Here is a 14,555-nt window from a genome sequence, read left to right as displayed (position 1 = left end):
ATGTATGTGAAATAAGTTTATAAGTAGTTACAGGATGAAATCTACATTGTGATTTTGATCTTTCAGGACTGGAAAAAAAAATATTTTAGAGAAACTTGCAAGTGATATAAAAAATTAGGCAAATTCACTATAAGCAAAAACCATAATGAATGACCCTTCCACAAATGTAGTCACTCCAAACTTTATGATTCCAACTTTACTCCTTAAGAAGATTGAAAAAGCTCAATTTCTGCTATGCAGTGCCCCAATATACATAAAGTATAAGAATCCTCACTCTATTCATTGCTTATGGTATTGCTGGAAATATCACAATATATAGTACCGCTGGCAGTCCCATATCAATGAGGAGTGCGGAGCTGTATATGCCTTATGCCCCTCAGACCCATTCAGAGCCTCATTCTCTGGATTAGTGGGAGGCACAATGGTAACAATTTTGGAAATGGAAGTACAAAAATGCACAAGGGATGCAACTTATTGGCATATATATATATATATATATATATATATATATATGTGTATATATTTATATTTTTTATTTGTTTTACTCACTATATATATATATATATATATATATATATATATATATATATATATATTCACACAAATGCATGTATGAACAAACAGGATATATATGCATACATACACACACATTACCATTACAATGTATCCTTTTACAGTAAACAGTCAACAAGAAAAAAAAATATTTGGAATTCCATGGAATAAATATAAATAAAGATAAGGAGACATTCCTGTGAACCTGTGCGATGTTACATTGATATGTAAATTCGATCAACATAGAAGAAGATTTTCAAATGATTTTCACATGAATCTCTTACTGCAGTTCTTTTCATCTGAAGCGTCAGAGCAGTCAATCATCTGGTTACATTGTGCCGATTTAGTAACACAGGTCCCGTCGGTGCAGCGGTACTCTGTAGATGCACATGTGGAAACTGCACAGAGGTTTGAGAAAATTGAAAGTGTTTTTAGAAAACATAGACATAATATTTATGGAAATTTAATAGCCTGTATTTATGTATAGACTATGTATGACTAAATCAGGATATATATATATATATATATATATATATAGGTATATATTCATTGATTAGTATTTACATTAATAAAACATTTTCATCTGCTTTTTAAATTGAAATGTTGTTTCTTCTGCAACTTTCATACGACTCTGACACAGACTTAGCTGAATGTGCTGGATTGACTGGAAGATCCAGCCAGTGTCGGACTGGGGTGCCAAGGGCCCACCAGTAACCAACTCCAGGGCCCCACTTTTCAGCTACATGCAAATATGACTTTATCCTCATTAAAAAATTTCTATAGCAATAAAATGGTTTATTGTTGAATAAAAAAGATGCTGCCTTTGCACATAGTGATTCAAGTGTATTGTGCCAAGTACTGCTCATATAAGAGGGTGGTGGCCACTCCAGCACAGGGGTCCACCGGAGGATTCTCCTGTTCTCCTGTGGGCCAGTCCAAGCCTGGATCTGGCTAATCAGGTGTAAATGTAGAGCGGATTCCTAATATAGGATGTTATACCCCATGCATATATACTGCCCTCTTCCTGTGCTATATGTTCTGCCGATGTTTGCAACCTCTGCTACTGTTCCAGTTACTTTGACTTCTGTTGCTGTTGATGAAGGAGACAGGATAGCAAATATTACTAAGTGGTGAAGATATTGGTGTGGCTGGGACCGGTGGTGTTATCCAACTAGATAGAATTGCTGTGTGCTGCCCACCTGTAGTTGATTTATTCCATCTCTGGCTTTAACCATAGGTTAATAAACAGATTCTCTGCCCATATTATCAAGATCCAGAGTAAAGAATAGATCCATTTCATTAAAAACCCATAAATTCTTTATTAGAAAATAGATTAGAACAAAAAAAATAAAATATTGAAACAGAGTACCCAGTAGGGAGACACCATTACATCCCAAGTAATACACTGTTATTCACATGGGAGATCCAAGGTTAAGCAAAAAAAAAAAAAGTCAGAAAATGAATAAAACTCCCAAATGTGGCAGTATATACTGACACCTAATGTTTGCTCTAAATGAAATACAGAAAAAATGCCACAAGTCTGGTAGACTAACAAGTGATCCTACAGCCTAGCTCAATAGAAATGCATAACATAAATGTATAATCCTAATGTGGGTGATTGAACTATGGTATGTAAAATACTTCATGTAGACAATGGCTATACATAGGCAAAGAAGGAGACCTGGACAAAATAAGAGAATACCTTCAAATGAAATGTCTAGGGAGCAAGCAGGTGATGCAGGATATGAACAGCGACCCCCTCACCCCGAATGGCCCCTCGAAGAAGCTAGTGTTGAAACGCGCGTCGGGGTGAGAGGGATGTCACACTGGGTATGCTACCTAGACATTTCATTTGAAGGTCTTCTTTTATTTTGTCCAGGTATCCTGCTTTACCTATATATATGGTGCCATTATACGCAAATCATCTCAGTGGGTTGTCTTCTCTACTGAAGGTCTTTTATCCGTCATGACAGTACACCAGTGATGAACCATCCTGTGGCTGGCATGCACAGTAGACCATGATTTTGCCTATATACTGTAGTACTGCAGTATATAGTGTAAGTGATTGGATGATTACTGGTTTAAATCCCCTAATGAGACTAAAAAAAATGATTAAAATATTTTTAAAAAAAAATATGAAAAAAGGTTAAAAAAATATTTAAAGAAATGCCATATTTTTCTACAATTTAAAATAAAGAAATTAAATAAAAAATAAACATATTTGGTATTGCGTTGTCTGAAAAAGTCCAGTCTATCAAAATGTAAAAATAGTTAATTCAAAATGACGCAGCAAGAAAAAAATCAAAATGGCAATAAGAGGCTTTCAAAACATTGTGTCTACCCCACAATCAATAAAAACATCAGTACATAATGCAAAACACAAGATGAAAAATTAAAATGTTACACAAGCAATTTTTTTTTTTTTTTAAATTATGATTTATTTTTATTAACTTAAAATAAAAACAAAACAAATTTGGCATAAATATAATTATACTGACCTGGAAAATCATGATGACAATTATTTTATGCCATACAATGAATATTGAATACTTTTTTTTTGCAATTTCAGCGCATTTGGAAGTTTTTCCTGTCTAGCAGTACATTGAATGGTGAACTGAATAGTGCCATTGAAAACGACATCTCGTCTCACAAAAAAAACAAACTGTCTTATGGCTATGTTCACAAAAAAATGTAAAAGTTATGGCTCTTGGAAGAAAGTGTGAAAAGGAAAATTGCTCAATGTCAGGAATGAGTTAAATCAGAAAGGTCGTACTTGCTACTTGCACATCCCTTTAATGTGAGCACTTGAGCATACCACAATGTGCCCTTTGTGTCAGCTTTCACCAATCCTACGTGACTTATGATCTGTGCACTCTGGAGCCTTTTCTTCCCTACATACGTTTCACCCCACCTGTCTATGTGATCTCCCCCTGATCTGACCACCCCCTGTCCGACTTTGCTTTTACTGAGCTCCTGGTGTCTGTTATTCATGGATTATATATTGGGTATTGACAGAATTCTGATTCCTGGTTCTGTCCCTTCTATTACTAACCCTGTTAGTTTTACTATCCTTGTGTCAGGCTCGCTTCTCCGGCCAGCGGCTACTCCGGCCAGCAGCCACTCTGTAGATCCAACCCAGGTGGCCCCATTGTAAGTTAAGATCCCTATACAGGGGTTAAAGGGTGAAAGCCAGGGTTCCTCTGGGATCTGCTACATAAAAGTAGCCTTTTTGATTATATATTGGGTATTGACAGAATTCTGATTCCTGGTTCTGTCCCTTCTATTACTAACCCTGTTAGTTTGACTATCCTTGTGTCAGGCTCACTCCTCCAGCCAGCGGCTACTCCGGTCAGCAGCCACTCCGTAGATCCAACCCAGGTGGCCCCATTGTAAGTTACGATCCCTATACAGGGGTTAAAGGGTGAAAGCCAGGGTTCCTCTGGGATCTGCTACATAAAAGTAGCCTTTTTGAGCTGACGGCCTTAGAAAGACATTACGCATGTACTACACTGCTTTACCTCTACCTCTCATATTTTACTATTCTCTAAACTTACTACATGTACTGCACTGATCTCCACACGTATCAGATTCTCTGTGCTGCTTTTTGCCTTCGCTATATGTATTATACTATGAACAAATTCTACCATACAACTATCTACTAGTACTATATGTACTATACTGCTCTCTACCTGTACTCCATGTACCATATTGTACTATACTTGCACCAGATGTTCTGTGCTGCTCTCTACCTGTATAACTTGTACTATACATCCTTCTACCTGTATTGCTCACTATTTTATGTACTGTTCTGCTTTCTGCCTGTACTACATGTACTGCACTGCTTTCTACATGCACTACATGATCTATACTGCTCTCTGCCTGTATTATATCTTTTATTCTGCTATTATTGTTCTGTTATACTTCATGTATCATACTACCCTCTACCTGTTCTACATGTACTGTGACTCTCTTTATCATTAGGACTTCTACTTGACTTCTCTCTGCCAGTACTACATGTACTGTGCTGCTCTCTACCTGTACTCCATGTACCATATTGTACTCTACTTGTATCAGATGTACTGTGCTGCTCTCTACCTGTACTATCTGTACTGCTCGCTATTTTATGTACTGTTCTTCTTTCTGCCTGTACTACACGCACTGCACTGCTTTCTACATGCACTATATGACCTATACTGCTCTCTGCCTGTATTTTATCTTCTATACTGTTCCGCTATACTTCATATATCATACTACCCTCTACCTGTACTACATGTACTGTGCCTCTCTTTATCTATAGGACTTCCACCTACCAGTACTACATGTATTATGCTGTTCTCTGCCAGTACTATATGTACTGTACTGTTCTCTACCACTACCCCATGAATCTTACTGCTTTTTACCTATGCAACATTTTACTATTCTCTGCATGCACAACACGGACTGCACAGCTTTCTACCCATGCCAGGGATAGCTGCACCTGAGATCAGGAGAGGGGGTAGTTATACTTATTTTGTTGTACTCTTTACTATGTCTCTGTACAGGATACTAAAAATCACCTAAAATCGATACACAGAACTCCGGCCCTTCCTTTGTGTATAATCACAAGAGTGCCATAAACTATCACAGATAAAATATTGTTTTTTAAGTTAATTGGAGTTTATGCACAAATCTGTATTGTTACGTAGATCTGTATTTTTGTAGTCAGGCAGCTATAGGATTCTCTGTTTGCCTACTATACTCTTATATGCCTCCGATTTTGCATGACCTTGCCTTTTGTATGAGGCTCGACTAATTTTATTGCCATATATTTCAGCTGAATATGAACCTTGTAATTACCATTTAATTGCATGCTTTCAGTATTTGGCTAGAAGTTGGGTAAAAAAAAATAGCAACCAAAATGCTTTTACATTGGTCATTTATTATTTTTTTGGATGAACTATATATGAATCTATTTGTCATCTTTGCTGAGGAAAGGGGTGCCAAGAAAGCAGCAAAGCATGACCTGCTCCATTTTATTTGGGCAGACAATTGGCCGTTCAGGTTGTTGTCACTTTACAGCAGATGTCCACATCAATACAAAATTAACTCCAAATCTTGGATTCTGTAATGCTCCGGGAATTGTGAGCAATGAGTGCATGTAAAATGAGCGAAAACAGCCGTACAAAACATGGGTCCTAAATAAAACCATCTGCAGAAGTGTGTAAAATACAGAAATATTACAAAATAGAAAATTTTCTATTACTCGAGCCAATTAAATGACTTTTTGCGCATTCTCTTTCGAAAGCTTTGTATGTTTTTCTTGAACATACAAGATGGTAAATGAATGTGGCATATTTTTATTCTGAGCAATTTATTACACATATAAATTATAATTTTGCTTTATGTCTCATTTCTGATTTTCCAATTTTTGTTTGTGATTTTTTTTTTTTTTTAAATTGGGTACGTAAACGAAAAAAAAAAAAAAAATTGGTTGACAATCCTAGAGAGGACCATGCAAGGTGATAACCCAGTGAATGTCCACATCAGATCTTCCACTCGGAAGACATTTTTGTTATATTTTTTGTTAATGAAGGTTGGCGGGAGCAAAAAAATTAGTGTGCACCCTTCTGAATAAAGCCTTAAACCCCAAAAGGTAAAGTGTCTATTATGGGAGGTAGATAAATGCACTTTATGGTGGCGCTCAGGTGGTCCAGTGGACAATGATGAATGGTACATAGATGTCTCTTTAAAATCTGAGATGGCACCAAGGGAAAACAGGCTCCGAGGTTGAGCGGATTAACAACAGATAGACAGTAGGTGAAATGGCGGTGCGCTGTCCAATAAGGTGCAATTTTTTACTTTTATTAGATTTTGTAGAATAATAGCTCACAAACCAGTGTTCAGCTCCAGACAGAAGCCTTCAAATCTGGTTTGCGAGCTATAGCTATGTGGAATCTAATGAAGGTAAAACAATTGCCAAATATTGCACCTTAAAGAAGTTGTCCACTACTTTTAGAATGATGGCCTATCCTTAGGATAGGTCAACAATGTCTGATTGGCCGGGGTCCGACACTCGGCACCCCCGCTGATCAGCTGTTATCAGTGGCTGCAGTGGTGACCACTGGCCAGAAGTACTTACTTGAGGAGTTGGCCGTTTGCTTGTAGTGGCTGGGGCATGGTACTGCACATCCACCTCCTATTCAATAGGAGGTGACGGATGAGCAGTAAAAAGCCCTGGCCACTACAACTAGACGGCAAACTCTGCAAGTAGGTATTTCCGCTCGGCGGCCGCTGACACCGACGACGGCTGAACGGCGGGGATGCCGGGTGCTGGACTCCGACTGATCAGACATTGATGACTTATCCTAAGGATAGGCCAATCAATGTAAAAGTAGTGGACAACTTCTTTAAACCTTATTGGGCTGTGCACCACCATTTCACCTATTGTCTATCATAGGAGGTAGACCATCTTCCCTCTCAAGAAGAAGTGTCTCTCTTGCCAAGTAGATCGTTCTTGACTCCAAGATTAATTAAAACGGTTTCAACTTTTTATATATACTGTATTTAAGCAGGTTGTCATTTTGTGCAACTCTTTGAACTTTTTTTTGTAGCCACACTAGAAGTTATACAGTTTAATATAAAGTCATATGGCCATACACCTATTTTATATGGCCATAAATGTGTACAGGGTAAGAGTCTTTTTCACAATGGGAAAAATCCAGTCCCAACAAAAGGCCTCCTGAACCAAACTTAGATGCTGACTAAGAGAATGTCAAGAGTGTGCAAAGCAGTCATCAAAGCAAAAGATGGCTACTTTGAAGAACCTAGAATATAAGACATATTTTCAGTTGTTTCACACTTTTTTGTTCAGTATATAATTCCACATGTGTTAATGCATAGTTTTGATGCCTTCAGTGTGAATGTACAATTTTCATAGTCATGAAAATACAGAAAAATCTTTAAATGAGAAGGTGTGTCCAAACTTTTGGTCTGTACTGTATGTTGTATTTCACAAAAAGAAAATGTTGAGTTATCTAATAGTGATACATTTTATAATCTCTAGCCTTAATAACACAGCATAAACATTCTCTTCTGTGATTTTGTTGTGTTCTATCAGACTTAAGAGCTGACATTGCTCTCGACCTCCGGAGATTATTTTAATATTGAGAATTTTTGTGTTACGGACAAGATATGGTGACACATTCATCGTTAATATCCTGCTTTGAGTGCATTGTGCGCTCGAGTTGTGCATCTGGGAATACGCACAGATATATTATCTGGACAGTCTCTGGTAAACTCCTATCTTGTGTTTCTACAACAGATCTTGTGGCCACATTTTCCGAACAATTACATTTCAGAATGTGACCATCTGAATGAAGAAAGAGCTTAAAATGTACTTGAAATAATTGGTGCTTACCTTTGCAGTCCAGTTCGTCTGTGTTGTCTCCACAGTCATCTTCATCATCGCATACTTTATTATTGGAAATGCAGCGTCGATTCCCGCACAGCTTATATCCTTTCCAACAGCTCCGGTTTTCTGGGAAATTAAGATAAAATAGACAAAAAAAAAAAAGTCATGTAGGATTATAATTAATGATGATGTGGTGTAAATTGGATCCTCAGGGGCGGAACTATAGGACATGGGCAGGATCCAATCATATCCATAGTTTCTGGCTGAGAAATTCCCAACTGTTCATCTGCCCCCTATGATTAGACAAGCATTATAATGATACTTCACAATTGAGAGCCATGTTACTGTGTGGATTTTGCATCACCGCCCAAGAGATTCACGTTACCCATGTGCATATCCATTTCTGTATGTCTCCATAAATGGTTGTATCCTCAAGATATCCTTCAGTGAAGGATTTGTACCAAAATTCAAGGTTATCTCCTATTAATTAGAAAGGAGATGACTTCCTAATTGATGAGGGTCGGACTGATGATCTTGAAGAGGAGCTAACTTGAAATCTTGGTACAAACCCTTTGTGGTATATAGAGGGCATAAAGCAATGGCTCCTTCTTATGACCCCTATATTAGCCAGAAAGGAAAGCCACTGATTGGCCAATTATATATATTACTACTTTAATCTCGCAGTCATACTCACCCTTAAAGGGATTGTCCACTATTAGGACAACCCTTTCTCAATATGAACGTTAATCAAGATTCCCTCTTGATTCATTTTACATCCGAAAGTGGGGACAGCGATTGGGTGCATGACTCACGTGACGTAATGATAACCTCATGTGGGCCCCGGGAAGGCGATGTTGACACCGCTGGAATGGCGCGGTCACGGGAAGTGAGTATAAGCGTTATTATTTTAATGGGAACAAACATTCAGATAGAGAAGGGGTTGTCCTAATAGTGGACAAGCCCTTTAATCTATCGAATGCAAATTACAAAAAAAAAGAGAGGGCAGATAAAAGGGATAAAAGAAAGGACACAGGGTTTGCATGTAGTCTGTTTGACATATCGCGCTGGTGCCATCTTTGCCACGGGCAGCGCTTGAACAGATTGACCCCCGGTGGTCTTCAATAAAATAGAGCCAATGTGCAGATTTAGATCTTAGCTAAAATCTCTAAAAGACGGCATTGAGCTGAGATCTCAATCTGTGCATGAGACCTGTCAGACGCCATTGGTGCCATGTTATTGAAGACCGATGGGAGTCCAATCTGTGCGTGCGCTGCCCGTGGCGAGGACAGTGCCGTTGCAAAATTTGAAAGAAAGAAAAGGGGTTTGGTACCGTGTTAGCCAGTTGAAAAAAGAGTGCTCTCAGTGGGAAAAACAAGATAATCTTGTAGTTATGATACCTTTTAATGGATAACAAAAATAAAATAAATGATGTTACAAGGCAAGCTTTCGAGACAACTTAGGTTTATTTATTTTTACAATGGTAACAACGTGTTTATATGTTGTTGTTTTTTTTCCCACAAGCAAGTCTTTATATAAAGGTTTGATAGAAGCAATCGTAAGAGATCAAAGTGAGCCCTGGATAGAAAGGCTTTATTTTTGTCTTTCCATAATCAGCCGATAATTTGGTGTGGATGGGGTTCAACTGATTCTCCCTCAACATCCTTGGTCTCCATTAAATGAAAACTCCCAATACTTGTTGATGGTGGCTTACTCTGCTCATCCCAGAGATAACACTTGGATGCTCAGTCAAGGAGGAAGGGTGCTCTGGACTGCAACATCAAGTCCATGGTGCTCCTGCTCATTTGCATTTGACTGTAATGGACGTTTTCTCCAAAACTATCTAGTGAACTTGTAAACTAAACATACGGCTCCTCTTAGCGCAAGTTCACCAATAAGAATCTGTTCTTACTTTTGTCGTGGATTTAGTATCTCTTCCCTCTCCCCTGATTAAGCTGGCTTGATCAGCGAAACGCGTGAGAATCCACCACTGGCATATTTTTATATTGACTTGGATCCCATTTTATGGGTTTTAAATAATTAATACCAGAGTTATACTTTACCCAGCAGAGTATATAGCATTATTATTATTGACTATTAAGCAGGTTCTTTATTATCACTATATTTATTGTATTTACATTGGTGTTTGTTTTTTGTATATTAAATACGCAAATTGGCTCCCAGAGGAGTATTGCATGGCTTAAAAGTCTCCTCACATTGGCATGCCAGGCTTGGCATGTCACGCTCCACAAGGAGAAAAGTTACCCCTTGCATATTGAATATATTGCCTTGCAATTTATTAGCTCTTTTTAATGCACTTATATTTTTGGTATTTATACTTATTATATCACCTTGCTAGTTATTTTGCATCTTTTATATTTTAATATATTATTGCATTTTATTCACTTTTGCACAGTTGGTGCGTATTTATGCATATGAGCTACGTCTTTATGTAAATCGCTATATATACTCATATTTTGCAAGGTTTATATCCTTTTTCATTTTGTTGGTGTTTCCAAGTCTGGTGTTATATCTTATTATATTTATATATGGATATTTATATGTCTGGATGTCAGTGCTAGAGATTTTTTTCTGGTTTTAATTGTTTTAATGGATTTTAATCCTAATACACCATTTATGTATTTTTTTTCTTTCTCTTTTTCTCTTTGGTCAGATGTCTCTACTAATATAGAACCTTCATTATACACTGCTCAAAAAAATAAAGGGAACACTTAAACAACAGAATATAACTCCAAGTAAATCAAACTTCTGTGAAATCAAACTGTCCACTTAGGAAGCTACACTGATTGACAATCAATTTCACATGCTGATGTGCAAATGTAATAGACAATAGAGGGAAATTATTGGCAATTATAAAGACACCCTCAATAAAGGAGTGGTTCTGCAGGTGGGGACCACAGACCACATCTCAGTACCAATGCTTTCTGGCTGATGTTTTGGTCACTTTTGAATGTTGGTTGTGCTTTCACACTCGTGGTAGCATGAGACGGACTCTACAACCCACAGAAGTTGCTCAGGTAGTGCAGCTCATCCAGGATGGCACATCAATGCGAGCTGTGGCAAGAAGGTTTGCTGTGTCTGTCAGCGTAGTGTCCAGAGGCTGGAGGCGCTACCAGGAGACAGGCCAGTACACCAGGAGACATGGAGGGGGCCATAGGAGGGCAACAACCCAGCAGCAGGACAGCTACCTCCGCCTTTGTGCAAGGAGGAACAGGAGGAGCACTGCCAGAGCCCTGCAAAATGACCTCCAGCAGGCCACAAATGTGCATGTGTTTGCACAAACAGGTTAGAAACCGACTCCATGAGGGTGGTATGAGGGCCCAACATCCACAGATGGGGGTTGTGCTCACAGCCCAACACCGTGCAGGATGCTTGGCATTTGCCACAGAACACCAGGATTGGCAAAGTCGCCACTGGCGCCCTGTGCTCTTCACAGATGAAAGCAGGTTCACACTGAGCACATGTGACAGACGTGACAGAGTCTGGAGATGCCGTGGAGAGTGATCTGCAGCCTGCAAAATCCTTCAGCATGACCGGTTTGGCAGTGGGTCAGTAATGGTGTGGGGTGGCATTTCTTTGGAGGGCCGCACAGCCCTCCATGTGCTCGCCAGAGGCAGCCTGACTGCCATTAGGTACGGAGATGAGATCATCAGACCCCTTGTGAGACCATATGCTGGTGCGGTTGGCCTTGGGTTCCTCCTAATGCAGGACAATGCCAGACCTCATGTGGCTGGAGTGTGTCAGCAGTTCCTGTAAGATGAAGGCATTGAAGCTATGGATTGGCCCGCCCGTTCCCCAGACCTGAATCCGATTGAGCACATCTGGGACATCATGTCTCGCTCCATCCACCAACGTCACGTTGCACCACAGACTGTCCAGGAGTTGGCGGATGCTTTAGTCCAGGTCTGGGAGGAGATCCCACAGGAGACCATCCGCAACCTTGAAGTGACCGCGGGCAAGGCCGCGCATTGGTATCTATGATCTGGCCCAGCAAGATCCCCACACACAGACTCTATCTTGATAACCGTATCTTTACTCGTATACATTTTTAACACAGCAAAGAAAAACAATAAATGACAACCGTAAATATGCACAGTAATAATGTGTACTGATAAGCTGACCCTCACTGTCCCTACTCACACGTTACCAGTCCTTTACTCCAGAAGGATGTGTTCCCCGTCGCAGGCCTGTCTGTCTTTGCAGGAGGGCGTCCCAGTCGGAAAAAAAAACAGGAACAGCAGAATTCGCGGAAAGAAAGGAAGGTATACTTCGGCCTCTCACCAGAGGTCCCGCTTACAGTCTCTCTGATCCGGATAGAAGCTCTGGTGGGTCCCCTTATGTAGTCCACACTCCAGTAGCAGGGAGTGTAACAGCTGAATCCTTCAGCAGTGCAGAAGCTGGGGAAGGCTCCGAGGATATGGTGTTAGATAGAAGAAATCACGTTGAGAGTCTCTCCTGTGCCACACACGAGGACCTGCACACCGTCCTGGCTCTTTTCACAGACCACAGCAGACTCTTCGCGCGCTTTTTCCTGCTTCCCACTTTGGTCACGTGACTCTCTAGGGCGGGACACAGGAGGCTCAGTCTTTTTCTCTGTCATCACACCCTGCGCAGGTGCAACCTCTGGCCACAAGGTGGCAACATCATCCTGTGTAATCACTTCTGTAACAGGCTCTATATCAATTATCACAGAACAGCCAGAGCCGGCCAGCTCACTACACGCCCCCCCCACTCAAAGGTTCCAGGGCGGCGATGGCTGTGGATGTGACAGGGGGCGGCTGGGAAGAGGGCCACACATATTGGTCTCTGTAGGACTGTCCTGGAGGTACCCCTGCAGTGGTCCTCGTTGTCCGCCTAACGGGTTGGATCCCCTCTCTCCTATCAGTCACCCCACTCTCTTTCCCAGTCGACATGTCAGTAGAGGAGGTAATCGGTTCAAGTGCGTCAGTCGGACGGACAGGGGTAGGCATGCATTCAGTCTCTACATCCCCCGGGATCAGTGTCTCCGACAGTATTAGTGATATCCATCTCTCTAGGTATCACAGTAGGGGATTCAGGCTGGGAACGGCAGGGGCGCAACATATTACGGTGCAAAGTTCGGATGCTGCCGCTGTCTTCGCCCTGCACTCGATAGACGGGGCCACCGGGGTACGGCTGTCCAATTACTCGATAGACTTCCGTCTCCCACTTGGGCCGGAGTTTCCCTTGTGGCTTCTTTACTCGGACTAGGACCAGTTGACCTACATTCAGTGGGTCTTCTTGTACCGGAAGTGGGTCAGCGTGCACTTGATCCTGAATTTGTCGGCCTACTAGCCGGTAGACAGTCTCCATTCTCTGGCGGTGTGTTTGTAGCCAGGAAGGATAGGTACCACAGGTATCTTCTTCGGAGCTAGACAGTTGCAACTCATGGATGTCTTTGCCTGTACGGCCAAAGAGAAGGGTGTATGGGGTGTATCCGGTGACGGAATGGACCTGATTATTATAGGCCGACAGCAGTTCCGGGAGGAATCGAGGCCAGTCGGGCTTTTTGTCTTCAGCCAAAGTCCGGATCAGTTGTAAGAGGGTCCGGTTAAAGCGTTCACACGCGCCATTCCCTTGTGGATGGTAAGGGGTGGTCCTGGACTTCTTGATTCCATACATCCGTTGGAGTTCTTCAATGACTCGCCCTTCGAAACAAGCCCCCTGATCAGAGTGTAGCCGCTCCGGACACCCGTAGACCCGAACGAATTGCTGACAGATAGCCTGTGCAGCTGATTCAGCAGTCTGATCCTTGGTAGCAACAGCGACAGCGAATTTCGTGAAGTGGTCCACCATCACCAGACAGTACTGGTAGCCACTATTCGCCGTTCCGATCAACAGATAGTCCACCATCAACAGCTCGAGGGGCCTCGACGTCTTAATAGTCTGGACAGGGGCACGCTGCTCCGCGGACTTGTGGAATTCACAGGTACGGCATGCTTGACAGACGTTTTCAACCAACTTACGGAGCCCCGGACAAAAAATGAACTGCTGGGTCCACCGGAGGGTCTTGTCTATGCCGAAGTGGCCGTTCCTCCTGTGAGCTTCGCCCACCATCTCATGGGCCAACTGCACCGGGACGACAATCTGCAAACACTCCTCCAGCATATGGGATAAAAGGGCCCTGCGACACAGGACTCCATCTTTCACGATCAGCCGATCCCACTGGGCAAGCAGAGCCAAGGCTCCGGTCGATAGTCAGGCTTGCACTTCGGAGGGCAGTTTCTCTTGTTTATTCACATACTGTTTCAGTAAGACGTGCTCGGGATCTCGATCATGAAGCTTGGCCCATTCTTGCTGGGACAGGGGAGATCCCACTACGGCTTCAATCCCTCCTACCGCATACTGGCGGCTATCTTCTATTTGCTTTGCGAGTCGGGCAAAGTCAGGCATCTCATCTTCCTCCAACTCTTCATCCCGGTCCCCCACTGGCGGGGATGATGTCACTCTAGACAGGCTGTCAGCATTCTGATTCTCATTCCCCGCTCTGTATTTAATTTTGTACTGGAATCTAGAGAGCCTGGCCATCCAGCGCTGTTCCATTGCCCCTAGTTTGGCATTCTCTAGGTGGACAAGA

At 41.6% G+C, this 14,555-nt stretch overlaps 1 protein-coding gene across 5 annotated transcripts in view; it reads right to left on the bottom strand.

The window, feature by feature from the left end:
- Positions 1-14,555, bottom strand: part of LRP1B (LDL receptor related protein 1B) — a 2,071,868-nt gene that overhangs the window by 375,603 nt on the left and 1,681,710 nt on the right. For all 5 annotated transcript variants that reach the window (XM_073647246.1, XM_073647248.1, XM_073647249.1 and 2 more), the window contains exons 47-48: positions 7,949-8,068; positions 837-950 (exon numbers count right to left, since the gene is read on the bottom strand). In XM_073647246.1, the coding sequence (XP_073503347.1) occupies positions 837-950; positions 7,949-8,068 (234 nt within the window). The remainder of the gene's footprint in view (positions 1-836; positions 951-7,948; positions 8,069-14,555) is intronic.

This window comes from Phyllobates terribilis, unplaced genomic scaffold, assembly GCF_046119375.1.
Source record: "Phyllobates terribilis strain yellow unplaced genomic scaffold, ASM4611937v1 Scaffold_9__5_contigs__length_417890890, whole genome shotgun sequence".
NCBI classification, from domain to species: Eukaryota; Metazoa; Chordata; class Amphibia; order Anura; family Dendrobatidae; genus Phyllobates; species Phyllobates terribilis.
This window is presented reverse-complemented; position numbering and strand designations above follow the sequence as displayed.